The sequence below is a fragment of the Coregonus lavaretus genome (assembly GCF_964263955.1).
Source record: "Coregonus lavaretus genome assembly, contig: HAP1_SCAFFOLD_1712, whole genome shotgun sequence".
Lineage (NCBI taxonomy): Eukaryota > Metazoa > Chordata > Actinopteri > Salmoniformes > Salmonidae > Coregonus > Coregonus lavaretus.
Window position 1 is genome coordinate 7,893 of NW_028158597.1, and position 18,243 is coordinate 26,135.

Sequence of the window (18,243 nt, forward strand, 5' to 3'; positions counted from 1 at the left end):
ACTTTCCAAAACCCACTGGCACTGTTCAGAGAAACAAACCGTGTTGGTAAAAAAAAATATATATATATATATATATATATAAAATACAAATAAAATTGTATATGTATATATATATATATATATATATATATATATATATAATATATATATATATATACTGTATCTTAGAGATGTTTCCTTTCCCATAGTATAACCTTTGTTCTGCTGCATTTATGAATGAGGTTCAGTATTAATAGTTCTCACAGGTTGATCTGAGAGACTACTAGTGCTCTTAGTGGTGGTCCTCTGATGACTCACACTCCTGTTTCCAGACTCCTGCATCCTCCTCAGGCAGGGCAGGTAATGGCCCGCAGCCGCCCTGAAGTCATTCCTCAGGAAGGTGTAAAGCACAGGATCCAGCAGACTGTTGAGGCTCAGCAGACCCCTGCCCAGCTGATAGGGCACGAACACAGCCTTCTCCCACTCACAGGCGTCACCGTGGAGAAGCAATCCAATGTACTTCACACATCCTGTGACATGGTAGGGGCCGAGGACCAGGATGAAGATGACCACCAGCAGGATGAGAAAACCCCTGATGCGATGCTTCTCTTCGGCTCCCAAGGCACCAATGGCCGACAAAGACCTCAGGGTCTTCCGGTGGAGGAACAAGATGAAGGAGAGGGGGATGACGAAGGACAGGGTTAATGTGATCAATCGGTAGGTGATGAAGCCCTCCTTGGAAGGGTATCTCTCCATACACAGGGTGTGATTGTCGTTGGGTTGCATTGTATGCAAGGCGATGGATGGAGGCAAGGCCACCACGACCCATATGCTCAGGGCTATCCATCGTGCAAAGTTCAGCTTTCTCAATGCTTGGAATCTCAGAGGCTTGGCGATGGCCAAGTAGCGCTCCAAAGCGATGATGCACATGAAGGCAATGCCGGTGTAAATGCTGACGTAGAAACTGACCCCCAATAAATGGCAGGAAGTGGACCCGAATCGCCAGCTGTGACCCCTGCTATAGTAGTCCATCCATAGAGGTAGAGTGAACAGTTGGAGGAGATCTGAAAGGAGCAGGTTGATCACGTACACCGGTAAGACGTTTTCAGTCTTGATCAGACGATAGAGCCCGAAGAGAGCCAACAGATTGAGGGGAGTGCCAATGATGAAGAAGATACCGTAGATTACAGGAAGGTATATGGCATCTTGGCTGAGGTCCACTCCACAAGTGTTGGCATCATTCAGGTTATTATTACCAGAGCTGGGGGTGGGAGTTATGTCCATGACGTCCTAGTGAATCAAGAGGATATGTTTAGTTGTTATGGATTGTATAGAAAGTATTTACCCCATTATACATTACTTTAGCCTGCAACTTGATGCTTTTACTCTTTAAATTATATTTTTGTAATCCACACTTTCTACTTGACACTAAGAGGGTATAAAATATCATTAAAACTAGAGGGTAACAAAACATATAGATGACCACTAAATTACCATGAAACTCAAAACACTTTGATGTGAATTCTCTCCCTGATTGAGTCTTATTATGTTATCAAATTATTAACTGAACAGAACTAATCAAAACATACCTGAAATCCTGTATTAGCTGCACTTTAGCAACAAAATCAGAACGTCTTATTGGAAAACCTCATTGAAGAGAGTGTTAGTTGAATAGTCAGTATACCAAACGATATGCCAACAGTGTGTGTTTGACCAGGATGTGAAGTAATGCCATGGTGTGCTGGGAAAGCACAGACACTCATAGAGATATTTATTTGTATGGTGACGCTCATGTGGTGAAACAGAAGTCATGAAATTATTAATGTCACAAAACCACAGCAGGAAGTAAGAAGCTCAAATGTGCCTGTCATTGTTGCGTTAATCACTTGGCAACAGAGAAATAACTATAAAAAATGTGTCAACCAGATCTGCCTCCGTCACTGAATAACATTTACATTTACGTCATTTAGCAGACGCTCTTATCTTTTTTATTTTCTTACTGGCCCCCCGTGGGAATCGAACCCACAACCCTGGCGTTGCAAACGCCATGCTCTACCAACTGAGCTACCTCCCTGCCGGCCATTCCCTCCCCTACCCTGGACACATCACGTAATGATATCCCATGATGTTCACAGTATTTCTGCTGTACTCTGTTTTTCTAATACATTTTGCCTAAATATGATCATTCCAACTGCCTCATATTTGTTTTAACAGATGTGATCTACTGTCTCTATTTTCTATACAGATGTAGGATCTGAATTTTAGCCAGTTTTCTACAGCCGGAAAATAATCCTGCAGCAACAGGAAATGTGAATTATTATGTGGATTATAATTAATGGACATTTTTGTAGGGGTTGATACATTTTTCGTAAGGGAAAATCAAGTGTAAAATGTCTAAATGGAAATTACAAACTTCAGAAGTATTTTTAAACCTCAAATACACTACAAGTTTTAAATATCCTGGATTGCAGGGAAGTTCTCCTCCAACAGGGTGATCAGATTAAGATCCTACACCTGTTATCAAATTGTCAATAAAAATGATACCCAATAAATAAACCTGCTGTTTTTTACCTTTGTTTAATTTTGTGGCTGGACACCATCATCATCATCATCATCATAATCATAATCATCATCATCATCACCATCATCATCATCACCACCATCATCACCATCATCATCATCACCACCACCATCATCACCACCATCACCACCACCACCATCACCATCATCACCATCATCATCATCATCACCACCACCATCATCATCATCATCACCATCACCATCACCATCATCATCATCACCATCATCATCATCATCATCATTACCATCATCAACAACATAATATCCACCCTCAACATAATTACCATCATCATCATCTTCTTCACCACCATCAACATAATCACCATCATCATCATCATCACCATCATGATGAGTTCTGCTAAGGGGTTGAATGGTGTTCAGTAGGTGTAGTTTTGTGAATCACCTATCACTTGTTATGATCATCAACTTGTTCAACTGAGAGCAGATCTGGCAACGGTACATGTTATCAAAGGTATAAAGATCAAAGAAACACTTCCCACTGGATGTTAAACTTAATATCTTCAATTCCATCATATCTTGTGTTGAGGGAATTCAATATGGATTTTTACATTTTCTACAGGGCATTGATTTAAAATGCTTACAAGGTGTTCAAACACTTCTTGGCAGAAATCATCTAGCTTGGCTCACACAGCCAGCTGAAGATATGGTAAGCATCCCAAGACACAGCCAGCTGTAGATATGGTAAGCATCCCAAATGCCACCTTATTCCCTTCAGTGCCCATAGGGCTCTGGTTAAAGTAGTGCACTATATAGGGAATAGGGTGCCATTCAGGATGTATCCTTGCACACAATTCTAAAGCACTCTTGACAGTTCCTACCAGGGGCATGAGTCCAACTTCTACAGAAAGTGTTCCTGTGCCCAAAATCAATCTAAGGATCAACAGCAAAGCATTCAGATGTGAGTGGAATTAAATCATCAAAACCTGTTGGTGAAGTGTTTTACAGTAACACGTGGGACCAAACAAGGGAAACATAACAAACGATGTCATTTTGTTGGAGATGAATGAGTCTTAGTGTAAAGAGAACATACAGAGGAGGAGCATGGAACTAGACAACTAAAACAATAGATATGTACTTTATTAAGGATTTATCAAGGGTTTATAAGTAGTTTATAAATGGTTAATTATTAGTTTATAGAATAGTTAAGAAACAGTAATACAATTGTAAGCTTGTCAACTAGCTGCTTTTCACGTACTAATAATTGAAATAATTAGTATAATTAATAATAACATAATGTGTATATTAATTCGTATTATTATGATGATGCTCTTCTCATTCATCAATATATCTGCTTTAGACACAAGAGTAGAAGATACAGTACTTTCTAGAAATGCATATCAATGACTTCCTCAATTTATTGCCCCTTCTTTGACTAATGCCTCATAATACATTGGACCCTGCTGTCCTTTCTATGAGTGGCTTGCGTCAATCTCAGAGGCCCTTAATAATTGAAAAAGAATGTAATCTAAGCACGGTTGAAAAGAGAGATACAATTATCCGCATGTGAACCCTTTTAAAACCCAAAGCAGGTGAACTTTAGGTTACCTGGCAGATAAGACCTTAACTGATTAATATCATGTAGTGGCAGTGGGTGGAAGAATCATGGGTGTGTTCTACAGAGGGCCAATCTGGAGGGAGTTCTTTTCATTCTGAAGTTGTGTTTAATGTATGAGTCACTTGCCTACCATGGGGATTTGGTATGCAGTGTGTCTAGGATGAAGAATGCACTGGCACTGGAAATACTGGAGACTTTTACTTATACTCTGAGCTATGTAAGAAAGTGCATCTCAACAAATACAGGGGAAGTGTCTAAGAAAAAAAAATCAAACGTCCAAGAAAATGTTTTGTTACTCATGTTAAACATGTTTCTATTAAGACATCACAAACGTACCCGTTCCAATTATCGCATATTTAACATCGTTTGGCCATCTTGAAATATCCTGTACTGCAGGTGGGAATCTTTGAGTGTACAGTACATGTTTTCCAAAAGGTTTAAAGGCAGGCTTGGTATATAATAGAGAATAGATCTATTGGAAACAGAGAGAAATGCTGTCTCTTCAATTTAATTCTGGGAATGCGTTATCTGACATGGCACATCAAATGCACCAGCAAAAAGACTGCAAAGAAACAGATCACAAGATGGGATACAAGAGCCGTATGAAAGATGTCACGATAACAGAGTGACTTTAGAAGGGAAAGACTTTTAAACTTTATAATCATTACCTAAAATATATATGTATATATATTGAATTTGTATACTAGTAAGAACGCTTACTGAGGAGTTTGTCCATGTAAAAAATATATTCCTATATTTCCATGTAGGCCTACAGTAGTTCAATAGTTCCAATAGTAAACATTTAAAGACAGCTGTTGCGCTACACAGATACCGTAAACAATAAGCGAAGACAACACGACATGACAACGGTTGTTGACAGCAGCACCTGAATTTGACCAATCCATTTTGACCATCTAGATCCAGGGGCGTCAAACTTATTTTGCTCACGGGCAGCATTCGGTCTTCAACAAGGTCTGGAGGGTCGTACTGAAAATGTGTTATATTTCCTCGCTGTTAAAAATAGCACAGATGTGTCCTCTATCCATCGGTTTAGGAATGTTCTATTCTCCATGACTGTCCAGCTTTCGTTTCAGTGATTCAAAATCAAATCAAATCAATTGTTATTTGTCACATGCTTGGTAAACAACATGTGTAGACTAACAGTGAGATGCTTGGTAAACAACATGTGTAGACTAACAGTGAGATGCTTGGTAAACAACATGTATAGACTAACAGTGAGATGCTTGGTAAACAACATGTGTAGACTAACAGTGAGATGCTTACGGTCCCGTCCCAACAACACAGAGAGAAAAGAAGAAGAAGAATATAAAGATAATAACAGGAGGAATAAATCCCCAGTGAGTAAGGATAACCTGGCTATATACACGGGGTACCAGAACCGAGTCCATGGGTAGGGGTCCTCAGCTACCTGGAAAGAGTAAAGACTAATAGATGTAGGTCTAATGTTTCGACACAGATTTGGTTTGGCTTTAGTCATAGTTTGGCTTCAGTCATTTCAATGTAGACCGGATCTGGCCTGGCAAGCCTTGAGTTTGACACGTGATCTAGATGAAGTGCTTAATGTGAAGCACTTGAACATAACATCATGTACTGTCCTAGTCCTAGATGAAATGTAACCATCAACATAACATAAGGTACTGTCCTAGTCCTAGATGAAATGTAACCATCAACATAACATAATGTACTGTCCTAGTCCTAGATGAAATGTAACCATCAACATAACATAATGTACTGTCCTAGTCCTAGATTAAATGTAGCCATCAAGTCTCAGAGGTGAAAGGAAATACACCTCCAACTTTAGCCATCTGGTGTTTCGGTACGACAGTCTGCAAAGGAAACTGTGTGTGTATGTGTGTATGTGCGTGTGTGCGCATCTGTGTGTGTGTGTGTGTGTTTGTGTTTGTGTGTGTGTGTGTGCAAGTGTGTTTGACCTATGTGAAGGATTCTGATCCGCAGGAGAACTGCTGAGTAGCATCTGCTGGCAGCAAGAACGCCTTGGGTCCTTCACATGACATGACAAATTACACTGGGCAGTTTACATTTAATTATCCCCTTGAATAATCACCTCCATGAGAGATTGTTTGGGAGGAGGGAGAGTGAGAACAAACGGGGGGGGAGAGTCAATATTTAGAAACACATTCTTTCATATCAGACGTTTCACAGATGAGTGAAGGGAAGTGAAGGACCATCAAACGCCCTCTAACCTCTATCGACCAGAGAAAGGGTTAACTTACTGATGCCATCTAACCTCTATCGACCAGAGAAAGGGTTAACTTACTGATGCCATCTAACCTCTATCGACCAGAGAAAGGGTTAACTTACTGATGCCATCTGACCTCTACTGACCAGAGAAAGGGTTAACTTACTGATGCCATCTAATCTCTACTGACCGGAGAAAGGGTTAACCTACTAATGCCATCTAACCTCTGTTGACCTGAAGAAGGGTTAATTTACTGATGCCATCTCACAACTTCTTAATACTTGGGACTTTATGAATCAGTGCATCTAAAAAAAGTTGTCAAAATAATTAATGTGCGATACCATTATGCCTGGTCCTACAGTAACCACCCTGGTCCTACAGTAACCACCCTGGTCCAACGGGAACCACCCTGGTCCTACAGTAACCACCCTGGTCCTACAGTAACCACCCTGGTCCTACAGTAACCACCCTGGTCCCACAGTAACCACCCTGGTCCTACAGTAACCACCCTGGTCCTACAGTAACCACCCTGGTCCTACAGGAACCACCCTGGTCCTACAGGAACCACCCTGGTCCTACAGTAACCACCCTGGTCCTACAGTAACCACCCTGGTCCTACAGTAACTACCCTGGTCCTACAGTAACCACCCTGGTCCTACAGTAACAACCCTGGTGCTACAGTAACCACCCTGGTCCTACAGTAACCACCCTGGTCCAACAGGAACCACCCTGGTCCTACAGTAACCACCCTGGTCCTACAGTAACCACCCTGGTTATACAGTAACCACCCTGGTCCTACAGTAACCACCCTGGTCCTACAGTAACCACCCTGGTCCTACAGTAACCACCCTGGTCCCACAGTAACCACCCTGGTCCTACAGTAACCACCCTGGTCCCACAGTAACCACCCTGGTCCTACAGTAACCACCCTGGTCCTACAGTAACAACCCTGGTCCAACAGGAACCACCCTGGTCCTACAGTAACCACCCTGGTCCTACAGTAACCACCCTGGTCCTACAGTAACCACCCTGGTCCTACAGTAACCATCCTGGTCCTACAGTAACCAACCCTTGTCCTACAGAACCACCCTGGTCCTACAGGAACCACCCTGGTGCTACAGTAACCACCCTGGTCCTACAGTAACAACCCTGGTCCTACAGTAGCCACCCTGGTCCTACAGGAACCACCCTGGTCCTACAGTAACCACCCTGGTCCTACAGTAACCACCCTGGTCCCACAGTAACCACCCTGGTCCTACAGTAACCACCCTGGTCCTACAGTAACCACCCTGGTTCTACAGTAACCACCCTGGTCCTACAGTAACCACCCTGGTCCTACAGTAACCACCCTGGTCCTACAGTAACCACCCTGGTCCTACAGTAACCAACCCTTGTCCTACAGTAACCACCCTGGTCCTACAGGAACCACCCTGTTGCTACAGTAACCACCCTGGTCCTACAGTAACCAACCCTGGTCCTACAGTAACCACCCTGGTCCTACAGTAACCACCCTGGTTCTACAGTAACCACCCTGGTCCTACAGTAACCACCCTGGTCCTACAGTAACCACCCTGGTCCTACAGTAACCACCCTGGTCCTACAGTAACCACCCTGGTCCTACAGTAACCAACCCTTGTCCTACAGTAACCACCCTGGTCCTACAGGAACCACCCTGTTGCTACAGTAACCACCCTGGTCCTACAGTAACCAACCCTTGTCCTACAGTAACTACCCTGGTCCTACAGGAACCACCCTGGTGCTACAGTAACCACCCTGGTGCTACAGGAACCACCCTGGTCCTACAGTAACTACCTACCTATCTGAGCCTCATCTGTGGAACTACAGCTGTAACACTGTATAATCCTGTATAAACCTGGATCCTGCAATACAGCCACACATAAAGGAAGCATCCAACACATGCAGCAGTGTAGTGTTCATTATCTTCACTAATGAAGATCCCTGAAGGTGTTGCTGAGCTGTCTGCTGTGATTAGCAGCTCTCCAGGTGGGGGGGGGGGGGAGAGGAACCCATGGAGTTGGAAGGAAGATGGGGGGGATCTCAAGACGTCAGTCTGATGTGATGTCCTAAACTACAGGTTAGTAGGACAGGCTTTGGCATAGCTCTGTTGATGTTGATGATTAAAATCAATTGATAAAAGAAGAGGATGTATGTTATATTAATGGATTATTGGCTTTCTTCTCTATCCCCAATATGTCTGTTATGTATAGACTCTCCAGTATGATCCAGTACTAAGCAAATCATCTGACAGAGCAATGTTTCCCAAACGGTGAGTTAGGACCACTGACAATAAAATAATAGCTGGACGAAAAAATTAAACCATCTGAAATTCTGTCAGGAAGATCACCTCAGATCTTTCCGTTCAATCTCAGTCAAACCCATTTCACCCTCTGTAGCGGTGGTAACTGAGGAGGTAACTGAGGAGTACAGTGAGGTGGTAACTGAGGAGGTTACTGAGGAGGTTACTGAGGAGTACAGTGAGGTGGTTATTGGGGAGTACAGTGAGGTGGTTACTGAGTACAGTGAGGTGGTTACTGGGGAGTACAGTGAGGTGGTTACTGTGGAGTACAGTGAGGTGGTTACTGAGGAGTACAGTGAGGTGGTTACTGAGGAGTACAGTGAGGTGGTTACTGAGGAGTACAGTGAGGTGGTTACTGAGGAGTACAGTGAGGTGGTTACTGTGGAGTACAGTGAGGTGGTTACTGAGGTGTACAGTGAGGTGGTTACTGGGGAGTACAGTGAGGTGGTTACTGAGGAGTACAGTGAGGAGGTTACTGAGTACAGTGAGGTGGTTACTGAGGAGTACAGTGAGGTGGTTACTGAGGAGTACAGTGAGGTGGTTACTGAGTACAGTGAGGTGGTTACTGGGGAGTACAGTGAGGTGGTTACTGAGGAGTACAGTGGGGTGGTTACTGAGGAGTACAGTGAGGTGGTTACTGAGTACAGTGAGGTGGTTACTGGGGAGTACAGTGAGGTGGTTACTGAGGAGTACAGTGAGGTGGTTACTGAGAAGTACAGTGAGGTGGTTACTGAGGAGTACAGTGAGGAGGTTACTGAGTACAGTGAGGTGGTTACTGAGGAGTACAGTGAGGTGGTTACTGAGGAGTACAGTGAGGTGGTTACTGAGGAGTACAGTGGGGTGGTTACTGAGGAGTACAGTGAGGAGGTTACTGAGGAGTACAGTGAGGTGGTTACTGAGGAGTACAGTGAGGTGGTTACTGAGGAGATCAGTGAGGAGGTTACTGAGTACAGTGAGGTGGTTACTGAGGAGTACAGTGAGGTGGTTACTGAGGAGTACAGTGAGGTGGTTACTGGGGAGTACAGTGAAGTGGTTACTGAGGAGTACAGTGAGGTGGTTACTGAGGAGTACAGTGAGGTGGTTAGTGTGGAGGTTACTGAGGAGTACAGTGAGGAGGTTACTGAGTACAGTGAGGTGGTTACTGAGGAGTACAGTGAGGTGGTTACTAAGGAATACAGTGAGGTGGTTACTGAGGAGTACAGTGAGGTGGTTACTGAGGAGTACAGTGAGGTGGTTACTGAGGAGTACAGTGAGGGGGTTACTGAGGAGTACAGTGAGGTGGTTACTGTGGAGTACAGTGAGGTGGTTACTGGGGAGTACAGTGAGGTGGTTACTGAGGAGTACAGTGAGGTGGTTACTGAGGAGTACAGTGAGGTGGTTACTGTGGAGTACAGTGAGGTTGTTACTGAGGAGTACAGTGAGGTGGTTACTGATGAGTACAGTGAGGTGGTTACTGGGGAGTACAGTGAGGTGGTTACTGAGGAGTACAGTGAGGTGGTTACTGAGGAGTACAGTGAGGTGGTTACTGAGGAGTACAGTGAGGTGGTTACTGAGTACAGTGAGGTGGTTACTGAGGAATACAGTGAGGTGGTTACTAAGGAATACAGTGAGGTGGTTACTGATGAGTACAGTGAGGTGGTTACTGAGGAGTACAGTGAGGTGGTTACTGAGGAGTACAGTGAGGTGGTTACTGAGGAGTACAGTGATGTGGTTACTGTGGAGTACAGTGAGGTGGTTACTGAGGAGTACAGTGAGGTGGTTACTGAGGAGTACAGTGAGGTGGTTACTGGGGAGTACAGTGAGGTGGTTACTGAGGAGTACAGTGAGGTGGTTACTGAGGAGTACAGTGAGGTGGTTACTGAGGAGTACAGTGAGGTGGTTACTGAGGAGTACAGTGAGGTGGTTACTGAGGAGTACAGTGAGGTGGTTACTGAGTACAGTGAGGTGGTTACTGAGGAATACAGTGAGGTGGTTACTAAGGAATACAGTGAGGTGGTTACTGAGGAGTACAGTGAGGTGGTTACTGAGGAGTACAGTGAGGTGGTTACTGAGGAGTACAGTGAGGTGGTTACTGAGGAGTACAGTGAGGTGGTTACTGTGGAGTACAGTGAGGTGGTTACTGAGGAGTACAGTGAGGTGGTTACTGAGGAGTACAGTGAGGTGGTTACTGGGGAGTACAGTGAGGTGGTTACTGAGGAGTACAGTGAGGTGGTTACTGAGGAGTACAGTGAGGTGGTTACTGAGGAGTACAGTGAGGTGGTTACTGAGGTGTACAGTGAGGTGGTTACTGTGGAGTACAGTGAGGTGGTTACTGAGTACAGTGAGGTGGTTACTGGGGAGTACAGTGAGGTGGTTACTGAGGAGTACAGTGGGGTGGTTACTGAGGAGTACAGTGAGGTGGTTACTGAGGTGTACAGTGAGGTGGTTACTGGGGAGTACAGTGAGGTGGTTACTGAGGAGTACAGTGAGGTGGTTACTGAGGAGTACAGTGAGGTGGTTACTGAGGAGTACAGTGAGGTGGTTACTGAGGAGTACAGTGAGGTGGTTACTGAGGTGTACAGTGAGGAGGTTACTGAGTACAGTGAGGTGGTTACTGAGGAGTACAGTGAGGTGGTTACTGAGGAGTACAGTGATGTGGTTACTGGGGAGTACAGTGAGGTGGTTACTGAGGAGTACAGTGAGGTGGTTACTGTGGAGTACAGTGAGGTGGTTACTGTGGAGGTTACTGAGGAGTACAGTGAGGAGGTTACTGAGTACAGTGAGGTGGTTACTGAGGAGTACAGTGAGGTGGTTACTGTGGAGTACAGTGAGGTGGTTACTGAGGAGTACAGTGAGGTGGTTACTGAGGAGTACAGTGAGGTGGTTACTGAGGAGTACAGTGAGGAGGTTACTGAGGAGTACAGTGAGGTGGTTACTGAGGTGTACAGTGAGGTGGTTACTGTGGAGTACAGTGAGGTGGTTACTGAGGAGTACAGTGAGGTGGTTACTGAGGTGTACAGTGAGGTGGTTACTGTGGAGTACAGTGAGGTGGTTACTGAGGAGTACAGTGAGGTGGTTACTGAGGTGTACAGTGAGGTGGTTACTGTGGAGTACAGTGAGGTGGTTACTGAGGAGTACAGTGAGGTGGTTACTGAGGAGTACAGTGAGGTGGTTACTGAGGAGTACAGTGAGGTGGTTACTGAGGAGTACAGTGAGGTGGATACTGAGGAGTACAGTGAGGTGGTTACTGAGGAGTACAGTGAGGTGGTTACTGAGGAGTACAGTGAGGTGGTTCGTGATGGATATAAATGTACAGAATGGGTACCTGGAGGAAAATGGGGGAGGGTCATGCTTTTTCAATTTATGTCAAGGTGAGGGTTTAGTATTTAACCTATCCTCCAGGGGAGGGTCATGCAATTTGTAATTAATGAAATATAGTTCTCAATGTTTTAGAATGAGTTGCTTGTTAGGCTACATATCGTTGTGATCCCGATGCTGCCCCCTCATCTCTGATTCTCTGCTGGGCTTGCGCCTATAGGCTATTTAGTGTGGTCTCAATCTAATGATCTATAGGCTATACTAGGCTATGAAGTGCATGCTCGGAGAAGCACAGAGCAAAGTTATATTTCTAAGATAGCTGCTGGGATGGTGTAAATAAAACTACGCTGAATTACACACTGCAATGGATATTCCAACCCTGAGCCCCGGCCTGCTCTGCTCTTGCTGATCAAAAACTTTGTTTGCGCGAAGATGAGCAGGAGGACCAGAGGTCAGCTTTGATAGTTTGCTACTACTAGTGGTTAGAGCTTTGGGCCAGTAACATTACATTTACATTTACATCATTTAGCAGACGCTCTTATCCAGAGCAACTTACAAATGGTGCATTAACCTTATGATAGCCAGTGGGACAATGACTTGACAATTTTTTTTATAATATATAAAACAAAAAAAAACAAAAATCTCCCTATTTTTTGTGTTAATTTGTTGTTATTTTTATTAAAAATATTTTTCTTAATTTTTTTTTTTTTTTAGAGTATATTTTTAATTTTCATTTGTTTTATATATATATACGTTGTTGTTGTTTTTTATTTTATTTTATTAAAAACATTTTTATGTGTTTTTTTTAATATTATTATTATTATTATTATTATTATTATTATTTAAAAGGTTGCTTGTTCAAATCCCCATACCGGCAAGGTGAAAAAATCTGCCGTTCTGTGGATGACGTGGATGTCGATTAAGGCAGCCCCCCGCACCTCTCTGATTCAGAGGTGTTGAATTAAATGCGGAAGACACATTTCGGTTGAATGCATTCAGTTGTGCAACTGACTAGATATCGCCTACTATAATTGCTTTTAATAAAAACAATATGTTTCTTGTTCATGATGTAATAATCAGAGTTATTGACCTCACAATAAACTAGATTTAGGGTGCTGAAACTTGAAGCAGCAGCCGCGGCACAATCAAAGGGAAATGGACAGCTCATGGTGTTGAAAGTAGTCAAATTAGAGTATTTATAATTCGTTTAAAGCGTCTTCATTTTAATTAGACTTTACTAACAACAAGAAGTCTTTGTGTTGGAGCCTATTTCTTCCTATTTAAGAAATAAGAGGTAGGCCTACCTGCAGTTGTGTAAAGTAATGAAGTAGAAATACTTCGTTACTGTACTTAAGTATTTTTTGGGGTAGTTGTACTTTACTTTACTATTTATATTTCTGTCGACTTTTACTTTTTCATCACTACAAAAAAAATAAAAGGAAAGTATACTTTTACTCCGACACATTTCCCCTGACACCTTCGTTACTCGCTACAAAATCAAATCAATCTGAAGCCGGAAGAAAAAAAACGAATCATGTTGGAAAAAAGATGCAAGCAACATCGGCGAGTCGGCACACTCATGGGTGACCTTTTTTGCAATGCAGCAGGCGACGACATGCAGAGTTGATCCAATCCTCATTAGTTTGGGCAAATCCAAGGGTCCTAAAGTGCGAACCCCAACCACCGGGAGCCTGTCACTTGCAAAACAGTCATCCACTCAGTAGCACTTTGCCCAAGCGTGTCCGAAATCGCACAATCATGTCCGACATCGCTCTACCACCACCTCCTGATGAGGACGAACACCCTTGGCTGTATCTAAAATAAATGTTTTATTTTCTCGGAATGAAGGATTCATCCTACCGGATGAAATGTCTGAAATGTTTACCAAAAGTTCAGGAAATACTAGCGTTCAAAAACTCGCTTTCGAACCTAAAAAAACACATTGGGGTAAGCCTACTGTTAGCTTGCTAGCTAGAATAATGTTAGCATGCTAATTATCATGCTAGCTGACATTAGCTAACCTAGCTAGCCCACATTTGCTAATGCAACAAGCAGTGTTAGTTGATGCTAGCTAATCCTATATACCTAAATAGTTCACTAGCTAGTAGCTACCTACTATAGCTGGCTAAAATGTGCCCCGATTCGGAAGCTTTGTTAGCAAACGCAATCTAACTAAACTGACACGAGCTAGCTTGATAACAAGCTAGTTAACTAGTAGTTTCCGAATCTGGGCACATTTTAGTCAGCTAACGTTAGTCTAGCCAAATACCTTTTCTCTAAACACCTGGTCAAGCTAGCTAGCTAACTAATGTTAGCTTTCGAGTGTTAGCTAGCCATTTTATTCCTTGTGTTAGTTGATAAAGTTGTTCTTACCTAGCGAATTACTGTAGACTTAAGTTATTGACGTAACCAACTAGCTAGATCAATTAACGTATTTTTTTCTCATTATAATATTAAATGGTGGTCACAAACTCTCACTTAACTAATGTTGTTTATAGCTTTAAAATTAGGATCCTAACCTTAAGTATTTGGTGGTGGTAGTTATGTTGCTAAGCAACTGTCTTTCTCATTTCATTTTCTTCTTATTTCAGAGAAAGCATCTTAAGAAGTATGGAGAACTGAAGAGAAAGCATGTACACCATCTTAAGAAGTATGGAGAACTGAAGAGAAAACATGTACACCATCTTAAGAAGTATGGAGAACTAAAGAGAAAGCATGTACACCATCTTAAGAAGTATGGAGAACTGAAGAGAAAGCATGTACACCATCTTAAGAAGTATGGAGAACTGAAGAGAAAGCATGTACACCATCTTAAGAAGTATGGAGAACTGAAGAGAAAGCATGTACACCATCTTAAGAAGTATGGAGAACTGAAGAGAAAGCATGTACACCATCTTAAGAAGTAATGGAGAACTGAAGAGAATGCATGAACACCATCTTAAGAAGTATGGAGAACTGAAGAGAAAGCATGTACACCATCTTAAGAAGTATGGAGAACTGAAGAGAAAGCATGTACACCATCTTAAGAAGTATGGAGAACTGAAGAGAATGCATGTACACCATCTTAAGAAGTATGGAGAACTGACGGCAAACACACTGAAGAGAAAACATGCCCAGAAGACTCCCTCCACCATCAAGCAGAGCACATTATTGAAGACAGTGTCTCAAAAATCCATCGACAAACCTGTGAAGTATGTGGTCCAAGGGTTCCAACCATTCGCTTTTGTAGAACAAGAACCGTTCAGAGAGTTTGTCCAGGATCTGCAGCCTAACAAAGATCTTATCAAGGCCCACACTGTGCTCCAGGTTTGATGAAGCCTCCACAGAAATGAAGAAGAAGGTGACTGAGGCCATGAGAGGAGTTGACCGCATCGCCACCACCACCGACTGCAAGAAGACGGAGCTTCATTGGTGTTACAGCCCACTGGATAGACCCTGACAGTCTCAACAGATGCTCTGCAGCCCTGGCCTGTAAACGGTTGAGAGGATCGCAAACCTTTGATGTGTTGGCAGGAGCCCTAAATGACATCCATTCTGAGTTTGAAATCCGGGGTAAGATTGTGAGAACAACAACAGACAACGGCTCTAACTTCTTGAAAGCTTTCCAAGTGTTTGGAGAAGATGAAAACAACAAGACAGTGGAAGCAGTGGGTGGTGAAGCAGCTCAACCAACGAGACAGTGGAAGCAGTGGGTGGTGAAGCAGCTCAACCAACGAGACAGTGGAAGCAATGGGTGGTGAAGCAGCTCAGCCAACGAGACAGTGGAAGCAGTGGGTGGTGAAGCAGCTCAACCAACGAGACAGTGGAAGCAGTGGGTGGTGAAGCAGCTCAACCAACGAGACAGTGGAAGCAATGGGTGGTGAAGCAGCTCAGCCAACGAGACAGTGGAAGCAGTGGGTGGTGAAGCAGCTCAGCCAACGAGGCAGTGGAAGCAGTGGGTGGTGAAGCAGCTCAACCAACGAGACAGTGGAAGCAGTGGGTGGTGAAGCAGCTCAGCCAACGAGGCAGTGGAAGCAGTGGGTGGTGAAGCAGCTCAGCCAACGAGGCAGTGGAAGCAGTGGGTGGTGAAGCAGCTCAGCCAACGAGGCAGTGGAAGCAGTGGGTGGTGAAGCAGCTCAGCCAGGACAGGAAGATGGTGAAGAGGAACAAGAGGAGAGTGAAGAAGTGGAGTTTGTTGATGTGCTGTGCTTGCCACCTACTCAACTTAGTATCTACAGTCGATGCCCTGAAAGCTTACAAAAAAGTGTCCCGTTCAACATTTGACAAGTGCCAGGCACTTTGGAACAAATGCGGAAGATCCACACTTGCAGCCGAAACGGTTGAAAATTCTTGCGACCTCCAGCTGCCCGAATGCTACAAGGTGGAACTCCTGATTCATGGCTGTAGAAAGACTCCTGAGGATCGTCAAAGACAAAGGAGAGGCGGCCGTCAGAGTTCTCTGCATAGACTTCGAGGTAAGGATTATGTATAATTTTGTCAAAATGTAAGGTCTTGAATGTTGTCTAAATCTGTTGCAGTGTTTCCTGACCCTTTGCTTGGGGACTAATAACTGTTTCACATGTTGTAGCCATACACTATCATTGATCCATTTAGTCAACTACTCATTCAGCCATTGATTACTGTAGTTAAATCAGGTGAAATGTTTAGTGGTCCCCTTTGTATAGGGTTAGGAAACAGTATTATTTTTTTCCTTTTATTTTTCTTCATAGATTCAATCCAGCTGAACTCGCCTTCCTCACAGAGTATGCTGCCACCATGAGCCCAGTCGCAAAGGCCATCAACATCCTGCAGGCTGAAACCAATGTCCAGATGGGGTGGCTACTTCCAACTATCAACCTGCTGATCACAAAACTTGACCGAATCAAGTTGTCCTTGAAGTACTGTAAGCCTCTGGTGGATGCGCTACAACAGGGACTGAAGAAGTGCTTCAGCCACATGTTTCACGACCCTGAGTTGATCGCAGCTGCAATCCTTCTCCCCAAGTTCAAAACAACAGGGACAAAGGATGACGCCACCATCAGAATGGGTAAGAAAACGTGGTTAATTAACAGTATTTTATTATTCATAAACAACTGTGTATAGTGTACATTTTGACACTTTATAGATTTGAGAACCACCCATTTAAACTACAATCCTGACTTTGTGGTTCAGTCCAATGGGTAGCCTACTTAGCCCTGTTGCTTGGTTTATATAGATAGGGGATGGGGATGGATTAATGTAGGCTCACAACGGCCTGATTTCTATTGTCATCTTCCTAGTATTTCAGGAATGGACTACATCAAGGACCACCTGGAAGAACCCTTGCTGCAGCTAGGTGATGGCACCAGTTCATCAGATGAGGAGGACTTCTTCTCTGCCATGAAGACGTCTCAAGCACAAGAAAGCTCCAAACAGCTGGACGGATACCTGGCCTGTTCAGCTGATCATATGGAGTTGCTCAAGTCCTTCCCGGCAGTCTGTAAGCTGTCTCTGAGTCTACACACACCCTTACCTGCATCAGCTGCATGTGAAAGGCTGTTCAGCATTGCAGGACTTGTTTTCAGCCCCAGGAGAGCAAGGCTGGATTCCAGAAACTTTGAAAACCAGCTTTTACTGAAGATTAACCGTAAATTGGTTACTGAGGTGTACAGTGAGGTGGTTACTGAGGAGTACAGTGAGGAGGTTACTGAGGAGTACAGTGAGGTGGTTACTGAGGAGTACAGTGAGGTGGTTACTGAGGAGTACAGTGAGGTGGTTACTGAGGAGTACAGTGAGGTGGTTACTGGGGAGTACAGTGAGGTGGTTACTGAGGTGTACAGTGAGGTGGTTACTGGGGAGTACAGTGAGGAGGTTACTGAGGAGTACAGTGAGGTGGTTACTGAGGAGTACAGTGAGGTGGTTACTGAGGAGTACAGTGAGGTGGTTACTGAGGAGTACAGTGAGGTGGTTACTGGGGAGTACAGTGCAGCATGAGATTTGTGACATTCATTTGGATGGAGGCACAATAGTATACAGTTGCTGTTCCACATCTAGTCCACACATTTCAGCTATCAACGGAGGGTCATCACACACAAACACACACACACACACACACACAAACACACACACAAACACACACACACACCGAGGATGAGAGTAGCTGACATTTTGATAAGCAGCCACAGGGTTGGATAGAGCAGTAGACCTTACATTGAACATGAATTATGGATATACCTACCTCATCTCTGGCCAGGTTGTGAAGCCTCACTGGATAGAAATGATGTGGATCTGCCATGTGAATCTAGTTGTAATGCA

General features: G+C 43.8%; 1 protein-coding gene across 1 annotated transcript; it reads right to left on the reverse strand.

The window, feature by feature from the left end:
- Positions 1–200: 200 nt before the first annotated feature.
- On the reverse strand, positions 201–1,658 carry LOC311123783 (G-protein coupled receptor 4-like). The gene is made up of 2 exons (XM_084198014.1): positions 1,569–1,658; positions 201–1,269 (listed from the first exon to the last, which is right to left on the reverse strand). Exon 2 carries the CDS (start codon positions 1,261–1,263, stop codon positions 211–213), a length of 1,053 nt encoding a protein of 350 aa, XP_084054140.1. The 5' UTR covers positions 1,264–1,269; positions 1,569–1,658; the 3' UTR covers positions 201–210.
- Positions 1,659–18,243: the final 16,585 nt, after the last annotated feature.